This window comes from Eublepharis macularius, chromosome 12 (genome assembly GCF_028583425.1).
Source record: "Eublepharis macularius isolate TG4126 chromosome 12, MPM_Emac_v1.0, whole genome shotgun sequence".
Classification (NCBI taxonomy): Eukaryota; Metazoa; Chordata; class Lepidosauria; order Squamata; family Eublepharidae; genus Eublepharis; species Eublepharis macularius.
This window is the reverse complement of record NC_072801.1, coordinates 4,190,302-4,203,771: the sequence shown is the minus strand read 5'-3', so window position 1 is coordinate 4,203,771 and position 13,470 is coordinate 4,190,302. Positions and strand designations below refer to the sequence as shown.

Sequence of the window (13,470 nt, the reverse complement as noted above, 5' to 3'; positions counted from 1 at the left end):
CTGGACAGGCTCTGGCGGTTGCCCCACAGTGTCTGTTTCAAGTGTTGCTTTTCTTCACGTCAACCTTGTGAGGTAGATTAGGCTGAAACTTTCATTAAGCAGATAAATGGTCATATTGAACCCGGTCCCTCTCTTTCTGACTCTGTCATCCACGCTCCTCACTGCAATGAGGCTGCAGAGAACCAGAAACGCCTCCGCAATGCAGTCCAGATTGCTCAATGTCTGCCTCTGCCCCCCCCCACCCCCCCGGCTCTCCCCACTTGCCTGAGGTTCCACCCTTCCCGCTGGCAGCTCAGTGGCCACCCTCTTGGCTCCCGCTAGCTTCGCGCGTCTCGTTCTGGGCTTGGCAGCGCACTCTGGCTAGTGCTCTTTGCCAGGCGTTCGTTACCTGCCAGCTCTCCATCAGGTGACTGGGCCCTTCCTTCCTGGCACCCATTTAATGCTTCCCCATCATGAAACAGCATGCCAAAGTATACATTTAACAGGCTCAGCACAGGAGAGCCAAGAAACAGTTTGCTGTGGCACAGTCAGACACTGCACAGTGTCAAAGTAAAATGAAATAAAAATAGCTTGGTTGTGGGGGGGGGGGGTCATGACTGTAGACACCCACTAGGCCAGCTCCCCCCATCTCCTTGGGTGTGCTCTCACATCCAAAAAGGCCTGCTTGTGGATCAAAACAGTCAGCTCCCACCTGAATCTAAGAACACAGAAGCAGGCCAGCTGGATCAGCCCAATCGCCCCTCGAGTCCAGTGGCCTGTTCAGCCCTTCTGCACAACGTATTCTGCTTTGCTAAAAGAGATGGGGCAGCCTGGAGCCCCCAGAGAAGGGGCACCATTGCACCACTGCTGGAGCTAAAGCCTCTTTCCACTCCAGCCTGTTTCACACAAAAGCCAGGTAGATGTTTTGGGGAAGACTGCAAGCAGGGCCCCGCTCACAACAGCCCTCCACTTTTTAGACACAGACTTCGAGGCAGGCTCCCCTATCCATGCACACACGGCCTACATTCCCTCCCTGAGCGGGCCAACCTGTTTCAAAGTAGGGACAGAATACTTCTCCATTAAAGAAAATCTTTATTACAGAAAAAGAGCAAGTCATGGAGGTGATGAGGCTAGAACTTATCTTCCGGGCATGCTAGCTTTCTGTATGTGAGAGGCTTCTGCTTTGGCAAGGGACTGAGAGAGGCTGTCCAATTCGGGGGGGGGGGGCAGGCCATCAGTTCAGGATGTTAATGACATCAGAGGTCTCTGAGCAGATGTTCTAGCATTCTGCACAGTGTCGACTGAGAGAGCTTCCAAAAGACCCCTTCTGACTCGGTCCTAGGTATAGTTGCACCCTTCTAAACCCACTGACTCCAATGGACTTAGGGCCAAGCTAGAAGTGACGAATTACACTTGAATGGCAAGTGAACAGACTCCCGTGTCACTTCTAGCTTGGCCCTCAGAAGGGTGTTATTCTGCTTATGATTGCGCTGCATATCCATTGGACACCCTGGAAGGAGTAACTCTTCCCTATCCAGGTGTCAGCCTCCCTTGGGGCTGCCAGGTACAAACTCTGACAAGCCTCCATTGCTCTAGAAGCCCACCAGAACTCCTGCAACTGAAACAGTGACTATTTTTTAATCTCTCCCTCTCTTTCTCTGCCCTCCCCGGAGCTGTCAGCACAGCAGAAAGACATGAGGACGTACTTGGCTGCTAAAACATCAGTGTACCCAGCACTTCCCTGCTGAGGCACCTGGCCTCTTGGCAGAGGAGGGGAGCAGCTGCACTGCCAGACCAGGGACCGTTGCCGAGGCTGCCACGGAGATAAATTGCTGGGGGGGGCGGGGCTGGAGCATACCTCCCCACTCAGTTCTATCATTGCCAATTTTGTACTAAGAAACATCTTCATTGTGAAAGGGCAACGGCTGTTCCATGGGTCTCTAAGCCTTCCTGATTTGTGCATTTTCTTTTTTTTTTTATAAATTTTTTTTATTTTTCATATTGATTTGTGCATTTTCTATGGTCCACATAACTGTTTCCTTGACCTGGGCTGAGGTCTGCTTATCCATAACACAGGAAGGAACTTTGACCCTCACACACAACTGGGGAGGGGGAATACCCCAGTCTCCAAGAATTGAGCAGGGGACAATAACTCCTGAGGAAAGTAGAAGCTTGCTGCCCTGCCATACACCCAGGGCTTTTTTTCAGCTGGAACGCAGTGGAACGGAGTTCTGGAACCTCTTGAAAATGGTCACATGGCTGGTGGCCCCGCCCCCTGATCTCCAGACAGAGGGGAGTTGAGATTGCGCCGAGCGGCGCGGAGGGCAATCTCAACTCCCCTCTGTCTGGAGATCAGGGGGCGGGGCCACCAGCCATGTGACCATTTTCTCCGAGGGCAACCCACTGAGTTCCACCACCTCTTTTCCCAGAAAAAAAGCTCTGCATAGAACTTTTCTTCACAGTGGTACTGAACATGTGTGATGGATATGAAACAATCTGGGGAGAAGGACCACTGGAGTCATGGACATAGGCAGACTAATGTTATCTAGGAAAGGTAGTTTAAAAAGACAGAGCCAGCAGCAGGGCAAAGGCTTTACTATACACTGGAGCTGTGTGAAGGGGCTGTGAAATGCCAGAAGGGAAACTTCAGCCCATTATAACCTCTCCAGGTCCCAGCCTGGCTCTGGAAGGCAGAGCCAGCCCATTTCCATCCCTTGCTGCCCTCTGGTTGCGATTCCACACAGTTTTAGACTAGAGAGGTAAAGATGAAATTGACAAACCCTCTGAGGAGCGATCACCGCCAGCTCTGTCTTTTTAAACTATTCTTCCTGACTAACAAGCGTATCTCGTGTAGAGAGACTCTTAAAACAGTGTCTGAATTTCTGGTCAACTAATAAAGTAGCACAGGGCCAATAAAGCGCTAAAAATTGTGGAGATTGTTTTTAAAACTTTTTTTAAATAGCTCACTGTCTTGCCCCATGAAACTTTTGTGTATGGGTAAAACACATTAGAAACAATCCCAGAAGAGTCCCCAGACGTCTGCAAGATTCCTGAGGTTGGCTTTCTGTCTGGATTTAGTTCAGAGACATTAGAACCCCTCCACCCCCCCCCCCCTCATTCTGATGAACCAGCTTGTTTGGCACAGAATGTGTTTGTTCCTCTGGTTTTGGACCAAAACATGTTAACCATCTCTGTGCCAGTACTTGATACCCTCAACCCCAAAAGTCTTTATCACGAGGAAGAAGGGTAGTTCAGATGTAAACAGGATCTTCTTCCAGATTATTTTCTCTCAGTATCTTTGCCAAACTCTTCAAGGGCCACCAGATGCAAAAAATAAACATTATCCACCCTTCTACATCACCATAAACAGGGCTTTTTTTCTAGGAAAGGAGGTGGTGGAACTCAGTGGGTTGCCCTCGAAGAAAATGGTCACATGGCTGGTGGCCCCGCCCCCTGATCTCCAGGCAGAGGGGAGTTGAGATGGCCCTCCACGCCACGCTGCTGGAGCAGCGCGGAGGGCCATCTCAACTCCCCTCTGTCTGGAGATCAGGGGGTGGGGCCACCGGCCATGTGACCATTTTCAAGAGGTTCCGGAACTCCGTTCCACCACATTCCAGCTGAAAAAAAAGCCCTGACCATAAGTATTAAAAAATAATTTACCCGGTATACACTGGCACAACTTTGCCAGTGGTCTCTAAGATTTTTGGGCACGTGTGTGGCCAAACTTGTGCAACCCCACAGGATTTTCAAGACAAGATCTGTTCACAGGTGGTTGCTACTCCCTACCTCTGCATAGCAACCCTGGCCTTCCTTGGTGTTCTCCCATCCAAATACTGACCCAGAGCTGGCCCTGCTTAGCTTTCAAGCTCTGATGAGATCAGGCTCCCTAGACGCTACTGGTCAGGTCTAAGGTGCTACTGGGCTTGAATTTTGTCCTGCTACTACAGACTTAAACCACCTGAAGCTATAAGTGCATGGAAAAGGCCATTATATTGGCAACTGCCACTCAACGTTAGCTGTGTCTTAGGTGTGTATAAATGATGTACAAGCGGAGAACTAGTTTTTGTTGACTTGCAGTGGTGACAAAGTACAGGCTCAAACAGAAACAACAGCAGCCCCACTGGCTGAGTCCTGGTACCCTCTCCCTGTGCCTCAAGCAAGGGCTGGTGCCATGGCTACACTGCAAGCTGATGGCAAACAGGAAGCCGAAGAGAACCTCACAGTGCCTCCTTTTCCAGCAAAGCCTGGGAATTCTCTCGGCTTTTACAAAACCATCGCCTTCAGCGAATCCTGAATGAGGAGGCCTGCCTTTTTCTTGAGCATGAGGCAGAAAGGGGGCACAGCCCCTTAAACGCAAACACTTTCCCCCCTCCAGCCCACTGAAGGTAACAGATTTTGGAATAGCCAGCAAAGTTCACACTTTTTGCCTCTAATTTGGTGGAGGGAGGTGGTAAGGGAGGAGACTCCCAACGCAGCACATTTTCTGCAAACCTGCTGAAGAATCTGGAAAAAACACTGCCGTTAACAGAGCCCAGCCACCATGACTCCAATAACAATTATAAAAATGTCTAATAAAACCTTGCATGTAATATCAATTAAAATCTTGAAAAGGAGAATTAAGTGGTATATCGACCTTAAACTTTATGGCTTCCTTTGCAGGAGCAGTAGTAGTGTCAATAAACGTCATCTTGAATGAAGCAAAGAATGGTAAATATTAAATAAACAGGCTGAAACTCTCCAATGCACAAGACCTGCATATTACTCTGGCCCTTTTTCTCCCTTGGCAGACTCTCGTGTCTCAGCCAGTCACTGAAAACCGTCCATAAATCGTCAGTTAAAGACCAATGTGATGCATGCACTGAACAATAGTCATTATGAGCTGCTACTGTGCATGACTTTCTTTTGCACTGCCCAGCAGCTACTTGATACGCAAGCTGAGGGAACTCTTCCTCCAACTGGCCAAACTGTGGCAGGCAATTCATTGCACTGCAGGATTAAGGGATTTGATTGGGATTTGTTTTGGGGGGAACAACCGTTAAAACACTTTGCTGGCTGAACAGGCAGAGGGCATCTCCAAGGCTCCAAAGGGAAGCCACAACTCAGTGGCATGGCCACATGCTTGTGTACAGAAGGTGCTGGGAGCGATCACAGAATCACAGGGTTGGAAGGGGCCATACAGACCTTCTAGTCCAACCCCCTGCCCAATGCAGGAGGAGCCTAAAGCATCCCTGACAAAGATTCATCCAGCCTCTTCTTGAAAACTACCAGTGAAGGGGAGCTCACCACCTCCCTGGGCAGCTGGTTCCACCTTTGAACTTCCTAATATCCAGCCGGTACCTTTCTGCATGTAATTTAAGCCCGTTGCCTCAAATCCTATCCTCTGCTGCCAACTGGAACAGCTCCTTGCCCTCCTCCAAATGACAGCCTTTCAAATATTTAAAGAGAGCAATCATGTCCCCCCTCAATCTCCTCTTCTCCAAACTAAATATTCTCAAGGCCCTCAGCCTTGCCTCGTAGGGCTCAGTCTCCAGACCCCTGATCATCCTCGTTGCTCTTTTCTGCACCCTCTCAATTTTGTCCACATCCTTTTGGAAGTGAGGCCTCCAGAACTGCACACAGTACTCCAGGTGCGGCCTGACCAAGGCAGTATAGAGAGGGACTATGACCTCCTGCGATTTCGATGAAATGGCCCTTTTGATACAACCCAAGACGGAGTTTGCCTTTTTTGCCACCGCATCACACTGACTGCTTATATTTAGTTTACAGTCCACTCTTACCCCAAGATCTCTTTTGCATACACTACTGCCCAGAAGTGTATCCCCCATCTTGTATTTGTGCTTCACATTTTTGTGGCCCAGATGTAATACTGTGCACTTATCTATGTTGAATTGCGTCCTGTTCACAACCGCCCACTTCTCCAGAGTATTCAGGTCTTGTTGAATTTTAACTCTATCTTCTTGAGTGTTTGCCACTCCTCCCAATTTGGTATCATCAGCAAATTTAATGAGTAGCCCATTTACCCCTTCATGCAGATCATCGATAAAAATATTGAAAAGTACTGGGCCTAAAACCGAGCCCTGCGGCACCCCACTGGACACCTCCCTCCAATCTGATGAAATGCCACTGACCACCACTCTTTGGGTGAGGTCCTCTAACCAGTTCCCTATCCACCGAACTATCCTATAGTCCAGTTCGCAATCTTTCAGTTTACCCATCTGAATGTCATGGGAAACCTTATCAAAAGCTTTACTGAAATCCAGATAAATCACATTGACAGAGTTCCCACGATCCAGTAAGCTATTCACTTGATCAAAGAAGGAAACCAAGTTGGTCTGACAAGATCTGTTGGGGACAAATCCATGTTGACTTCCCCGGATCACTAAGCAGTCCTTCAGATGCTTACATATCAATCCCTTTAAAATCTGCTCTAATATCTTCCCAGCAACAGAAGTCAGACTGACCGGCCTGTAGTTTCCCGGGTCATCCTTCTTCCCTTTCTTAAAGATTGGGATAACATTCGCTCTTCTCCAATCTTGTGGCACATCCCCAGTCCTCCAGGAGGCCTTGAAGATGATGGACAGAGGCTCTGCAAGTTCTCTAGAAAGTTCTTTGAGTGCTCTTGGGTGCACCCCATCCGGCCCAGGGGATTTGTATTCATCCAGTGCAGCCAGGTGCCTCTCCACAACCTCTCTGTCAATGTCAACTAGCCCCACCCCACCCCCCCTGGTGTCCTGCCGTGTCTACTACCATCTCTAGATGGGCTCAAGTTCTTCAGGGAGAAAACAGAGGCAAAAAAGTCATTAAGCCCATCTGCTTTTTCTCTGTCCTCCATCAGAGCTTCTCCTTCTACTCCCAACAGCGGTCCAATTGCCTCTTTTACCTTGTGTTTGCTTCTCGCATATCTGTAGAAGTTTTTCTTATTGTAGCAAGCCCCCCTAGCCAGACTCAGCTCACACTGAGCTCTGGCTTCTCTGATGGCTGATCTACATTACCTAGTAACCCTCATATATTCCTCTTTAGAGGTCTGTCCTTTCCATTTCCTGAACATTTCTTTTTTCTCCCTTAGCTTATTCTGGAGCTCTCTGTTTATCCACATCGATTTTTTGGAGCCCTTACCATGTTTCCGTCTCGCTGGAATAGTGAGGGCTTGAGCTTGCAAAAGCTCCTGTTTGAGAAGAGCCCACCCTTCACTCGCTCCTTTCCCTTCTAGCACACTCCCCCATGGAATGACTCTCATTAAGCCTCTGAGTTCACTGAAGTTGGCCCTAAGAAAATCTAAACTATGAGTCTGGCTACGAACTTTCTTGGCCCCCCACAGCAACTGGAATTCAAGGAGGACACTGTCACTTCTCCCTAAGGTCCCCATCAACCAATTCTTCCCTGTTGGTTAACATTAAGTCTAGTATGGCCGAGTCCTGTGTAGCTTCCTCCACCATTTGAAAAAGGAATTGATTGGCCAGGCAGGTCAGGAAGTTGCGTGAGTCTTGTCGCTTTGCTAAGCTTGTCTCCCAGCACACACTGGGGAAGTTGAAATCACCCATAATTATAAGGTTCTGATGTCTGGATACTCTACCAATCTGTTCAAGGAGGACAGCATCCATTTCCTCCCTGGTCAGGTGGTCTGTAGCAGACTCCAACAACAATACCCTTTGTCCTTCCTCCCCTTGTTTTCACTCATATACTTTCCACTGGGCTGTCAACCACATTCTCCAGAACTTGCTGAATTTCAAGCCCTCTCCTCACATACAACACCACTCCGCCTCCTCTTCTACCCTTCCGGTTTTTCTTGAACAACTTGTACCTATCCACCACCCCATTCCAGTCATGAGAATCATCCCACCAAGTCTCAGTAATTCCTACTATATCGTAGCCCTCTGTTTGCAAGAGAAGCTCAAGTTCTTCCTTCTTATTACCCACACTTCAGACATTGGTATATAGGGACTTGTAGCCCCAACGGGGGTGGGCCCCGTTGTTATCCCTTCTCCATTGAAATCTCCATGTCGATCGTCCCCTGCCCCTTGCGGCATCAGTTTAAAGCTCTCCTGATGAAGCTCTCCAGGTTCTTTCCAAACATTTTCTTCCCTGACCTTGGGAGGTGAAGTCCATCATGTGCTAGAAGGCCTTCTCTAAGAAAACTCATCCCATGGTCCCAGAACCCAAAGCACTCCTGCCGGCAGCACCACCTTGGTTGGTGGTGGCAGCACCACCACTGGACACTTGGGTGAAAAGGCTCTCTCAAAGGATTTCTCTTTGTTGGCCTGTTGCTGCAGGCCACTTGGGTTTGATTTCCAGCACAGCTGGATAATGTGATGCAGAGTTTACAATGTCAGAGTAGAATTTGGGAGACCCAGATTCCAGTCTCCACTCGAAACACCCAGCAAGGCCCTGCTTCTAGAACACTTCCCTGCAGCATCAGTCAAATCTTCGGCTCATTTCATGCTTATGCATAAGATAGCAGGCAAATGGCAACAACAGGGGAGATCCCTTAGAATACTCATAGTTCTTGGCCTCTGTTGCAATTCAGCACAAGAACTTCAGGCTCCTCTCTGGCTGGACCAGCCCAAGCTCAATTCAATCCAGATCTAGTGGCGGCCATCACCCTTCGTTGACTGGGTGATGGCCTCATGCGTGAGATGGTGGGTGGGGGGAGGGCAGTACAAAAAAGTGTTTTAATGAACAATTCTCACCTGAAAGAATATCTGCAGAACCCCTTGAAGGATGCACATGCGCCGTCCCAGAAAGATAAAAAATGGCACCACCAGCTCAATGAAGTGGTTGAAGAGGGTCTCGAACTGATGGAACCACCAAGGTGACCGGTGCATATAGAAGGCAAGGGGGTTGGGCACAGGCTGAGTCTGAAGGGGGAGAAAGAACACAACAATTATCAGCTTGCAATGGGAAAAAATGGCTGCATTCCTTATAGACCTTGTAGTTGTTGTTATTTAATGCTTTGCTTCTTGCAGTGCACCTCCACTTTCTTTTAATGGGGAGAAGACCCCAGGAAAAGACCCCAGGAAAGAAGGGCTCCAATATGACAGATACTGCCTTGAATTTGAACCCAGGGCCTCCTGGTCTGTGTCGTGTTGCCCTTGGGGGTGAGTCACATGAGATCATAAAGGTATACCCTTAACATATGTAGAACTGCAGAACTTTTGTCCAGGGACACCATAGAGATCAACAAGATTTTCAAGGTGTAAGCTTTAGAGTCACAGCTCCCTTCTTCAGACACAAGGTGGAATGAAGATCCTTGAGCCTTTATATCCCAGCCAAAGGTGGGTGGGGTTTTACATGGGAGGGAATTAGGATGCAAAGGCACAATGTAGCTGATTAGAGCAGAAATTAGCATTTGTAGTGAGATAGGAATCCCACGTCTCTGTTCAGCCCTGGGGGCTCCACTGTTCTGAACTTATAAATGAACTCAAGTTCATCAGTCCTTTAATATATGTAAGGTTTGTTATAAATATATCGCTGGTATTTCCAAACCCAGGTTCGTCCTTTAAAAAATTCTTTAAAAAAGAATTAACCCAGGTTCGTCATTCTTTAAAAAAGAATTAATATATGAAATGGCTCTAGCATTCAATGAACTATTTATCTGATCATGGAGGTTCATTATAATTGCCACAGAGCATTCATGCCATGCAGAAGACAGCACCAATCTCCTCTTTCTGGCTCCGAGGATGGGAGGACTAGAACGAATAGGTGGCAATCATATGGAAGTAGATTCTGGCTAGATATTAGGACAGTTCATCATTGTGTCTTCTGTGCAGCCCCACATGGAAAATGTCCATGCGCAGGACGCCTGGCCTGCGCATGCGCAGTTCCCTATGTGTGTCTGCAAAGAAGGACACTTGAGGAACAACAGTTAAAAATAAGTGGAACCTGTTTTCAGCCTCAGGACATGGCAGACCCTCCTTCAACGGAGGTCTTTAAGCTGAGGCTGGACGGCCTGCTGTTGAGGATGACAAAGATGCAAATTCCTGCATCAAGAAGGGAGTTGGGCTGCAGGACCTCCAAAGTCCCTTCCACTTCTGTGACTTTGTGTGATAGACCGGGGAGCCGTCAACATTGTGCCCTGACTTCAGGGTTGCTCCCTCGGCTTCAATGGCCCTTACTCTGCCAAATGGGTACATATTGGGATGCAAATGTTGGGGTCCATATTGGGATGACTATTGTGGGCTGGATCCCGCAGCTGCATTCCTTTAAAGGTGGCACTTCCCATTGGCAGAAGGACTCCTTGAACTGGAGTCACACACCACAGTCAGCAGGACAGACTGCAAGACCCAACCTCTTGTTTTCTTTCAGCTATCATGTGATAGAAAAACCATGGATCCAAAAATCTGGCCTCGGGAAAAGAACACAAGGATGAATCACCCAGCGTCACATAAGAACAAAATAAACTAAAAACAACAACAACAACGAGGGAGAGGACCCGCTAGCGATCCTCCTGAGTGTAAAGGGCTACATTCATTAGCAATGTTTTCTTTTTTTAAAAAAAGCATGAGAGAAAAACAAGGGATGGTGGGAAAGCCGATCGTAATTGAAGGAGACGTAACACATCTTTAAATTGTTTGCAGTTAAAAAACACACCCTTAAAAAAAATACAAACAGTGCAGGGGAAATAAGATTGCAGAGGGGTCGAGCATTGCTTCTGCACCCGCTGCCAACCCCTGTAACAAATGCAATCCCTTATTAGCAAACCTGGAATTAATCATACTGTTGCTTTATATGGTTTGGAGGCTGCTGGAGTCCCCTCAGGGACAGAAGACCGCATCCTTCCTTCCGCTGACACTGGGCCGGATGGAACAAGCCGAGGGGTCAAGAAGGTTGGCCAAGCTCCTACACCAGGGGTTCCCAAAGTCAGGGGGCCGCTGCATCCGGGGTCAGAGGAGGGTGCTAGAGGCCCTTCCCCCACAGAAGCTGGTTTGAGTTAAAGTTAGAGATGATAGGCCTCAGAAAGACTTTTCTCTGCATTTTACACAGCTAGGAAATCTAGTTCTTCTCCCCTTCTCTTAAATGGGGAACCATCCTTGCCGGGCCACACCACACAGTATTATTCATGCACAGCTCCTCCCACTAGCTCCACGGCAAGAAGCATGGAAGTCCAGAGACACGGCTAGCAGCCAACAGCATCATCCAAATCCAGAAAAATCCATCTCCTTAACTTCGTAATTACACTCGTTGCTCAGGATGTCTCGTGACCAATGGACAGTCTGTATGATGCCACAAGGTTCCTACTCATTTCCACAGCAGTGGCCTAGCATAGCTACTCCTCTGGAATTTGTCACTACGATCAAAGAAATCTTAGCCAATCATACGAGTTATCAATTTGTTAAACTGAAATTGAGAGCATTTTTCCTTTTGCTTGGACAGCACGGCCATCATCTTAAAGGAGATATTCCTTCTTGCATAGTTGAAGAAGTGGGACGGTTCTGGTTTTAGTCAGTATATATAGGACAAATAAGAGTTGCAGCCCAACTAATCTGGGAGATTTTTTTGCAAAAACAAAGATTAAGAGATTTTTAACCTATTAATCTAATGCTGAATTGCAACTGATAACGAAGGTCAAGACAATGCATCCACCTGGGCTGAATCGAGACAAAGGCTTCCTGGCTCATTACCAATGCCGATTTCTCAACACCCACTACCCCTCTGCATACCCCACCCTATTCAATCATGCCTGCCATTGTAATTCACTGGCTATTACCATTTGGCTTCTGCAATCACTCCACTCTCCAAAATATAAGGACAGATAGACTCACATTCTAGCTGTATCTGAAGAAGTGAGCTGTGGCTCACAAAAGTTCATACCCTACCACAAATTTTGTTATACTTCTAAGTGCTACTGGACTGCTGCTCTTTTCTACTAATGCAGCTGTGCCTCTGTATGTGTATTATACACACACACAGAGTAGCAAACTTAACTAAATATCCCTCCACCTACAACTTCTGAAAAGTTTACAGTAAACAACTGCCACAAACAAGTGTCACAAACTAGAAAAACTGTTCCACATGACAGCACACAGAGATCTAAATTTATGTATGTATGTATGTATGTATGTATGTATGTATGTATGTATGTATGTATGTATGTCATTTATAGTCCGCCTTTCTCACAGAGACTCAAGGCGGATTACACAGTATGAGATTAGTACAATCCGTATCAAGGACATTTCAATACAGTATCAAGGACATTTCCATAAACAATGCCATAGGGTAAATAGATACAAGTTTAAAAGACATAGTATTAGCAAGAATCCAATACAGAGTAGAAAAAATACTGAAGAACATCATAATCATTTCTAGGACTAACATTAGACAACATGGAGCACTGGTGGTACATAGGAGTACATATTTAAAGCAGCAGATAATATGTAAGACAATATCGTGATGAAGTCTATGGTCTCTAACCCATTAGTGAAGCATCTGAGATAGAGGTGGGCATGAACAGCAATACGAACAAAAAAAGCCACGAACAGCCCAATCAGCTGTTTGTGAGCAAGCTGTTCGTGAGGCCCCGTTCCCGACGAACAAGCCCTGTTCGTGGTGTTAATCAGCTGTTCGTCAAGCTAGACAGTCTGCCACCTTTCAATCAATTCCCTTGGCAACAGTAGGCACATACTTTCTGAACTCTGTCTGAACACCTGTTGCTCTGGAAACCCCAATCTAAGCCCAGGGGCACTTCACCCCCGACTCAGCCGCTTGTCACGGAAAGGGCTGAGTGCAGCCTGCCGGGGTGAAATGCCCTTCTCCCTGCTGCTGCACAGCAACAGGAGAGGGGCACTTCACCCCGACACAGCTGCTTGTCAGGGGTTTCCTGACAAAGCCTCCCCCACTCCCTCCAGCCGGCTAGAAGGAAGAAGACTCTGAAAGGAAGGCGGTTCCCCATGCTGTTTGCAAACGGCACAGGGAACTTTCTTCCCTTCCAAGTCTCCCCCCTCCCTCCCACGAACAGCCAACCATGAACATGTTCGTGAACAGGGTCATGTTCGTGGTTGTTTGTGATTCCCTGTTCTTGGATGGCAACGAACAACGAACATCGTGTTTGGTTTTTTTCCCCTGTTTGTGCCCACCTCTAATCTGAGACCCCATCCCTACAATACAGCCCTCCCATTTGAGTAAAAAGCCTTTTTGAATAATTTGGTTTTGCATTGTTTACGAAAAGCCAGGCGAGTGGGGGCTCTTCTGACTTTCTCAGGCAGGTTATTCCACAGGATAGGGGCCACCACAGAGAAAGCCCATGTACAGGCTGCTGCTGACTTCACCTGTGTGCAGCCTGGCACCTGCAGGAGACCCTGTTCAGATGAGTGAAGCTGCCGTGGAGGAACATGGAGGGGAGGCAGTCCCATAAGTAAGCCGGACCAAAGCTGTGAAGAACTTTGTATGTAATAACTAATACCTTGAACTGAGCACAGTAACTGATGGGTAGCCAATGGAGCAACTGTAGGATGGGAGTGATGTTCATGCTCCTGCTCACTCCTGATAACAGTTCAG

The 13,470-nt window shown here is 47.6% G+C and overlaps 1 protein-coding gene across 2 annotated transcripts in view; it reads right to left on the bottom strand.

Annotated features, from left to right (window-relative positions):
- LMF1 (lipase maturation factor 1) overlaps positions 1–13,470 on the bottom strand; it is a 236,380-nt gene that overhangs the window by 66,469 nt on the left and 156,441 nt on the right. For both annotated transcript variants that reach the window (XM_054992834.1, XM_054992835.1), the window contains one exon: positions 8,667–8,834. In XM_054992834.1, the coding sequence (XP_054848809.1) occupies positions 8,667–8,834 (168 nt within the window). The remainder of the gene's footprint in view (positions 1–8,666; positions 8,835–13,470) is intronic.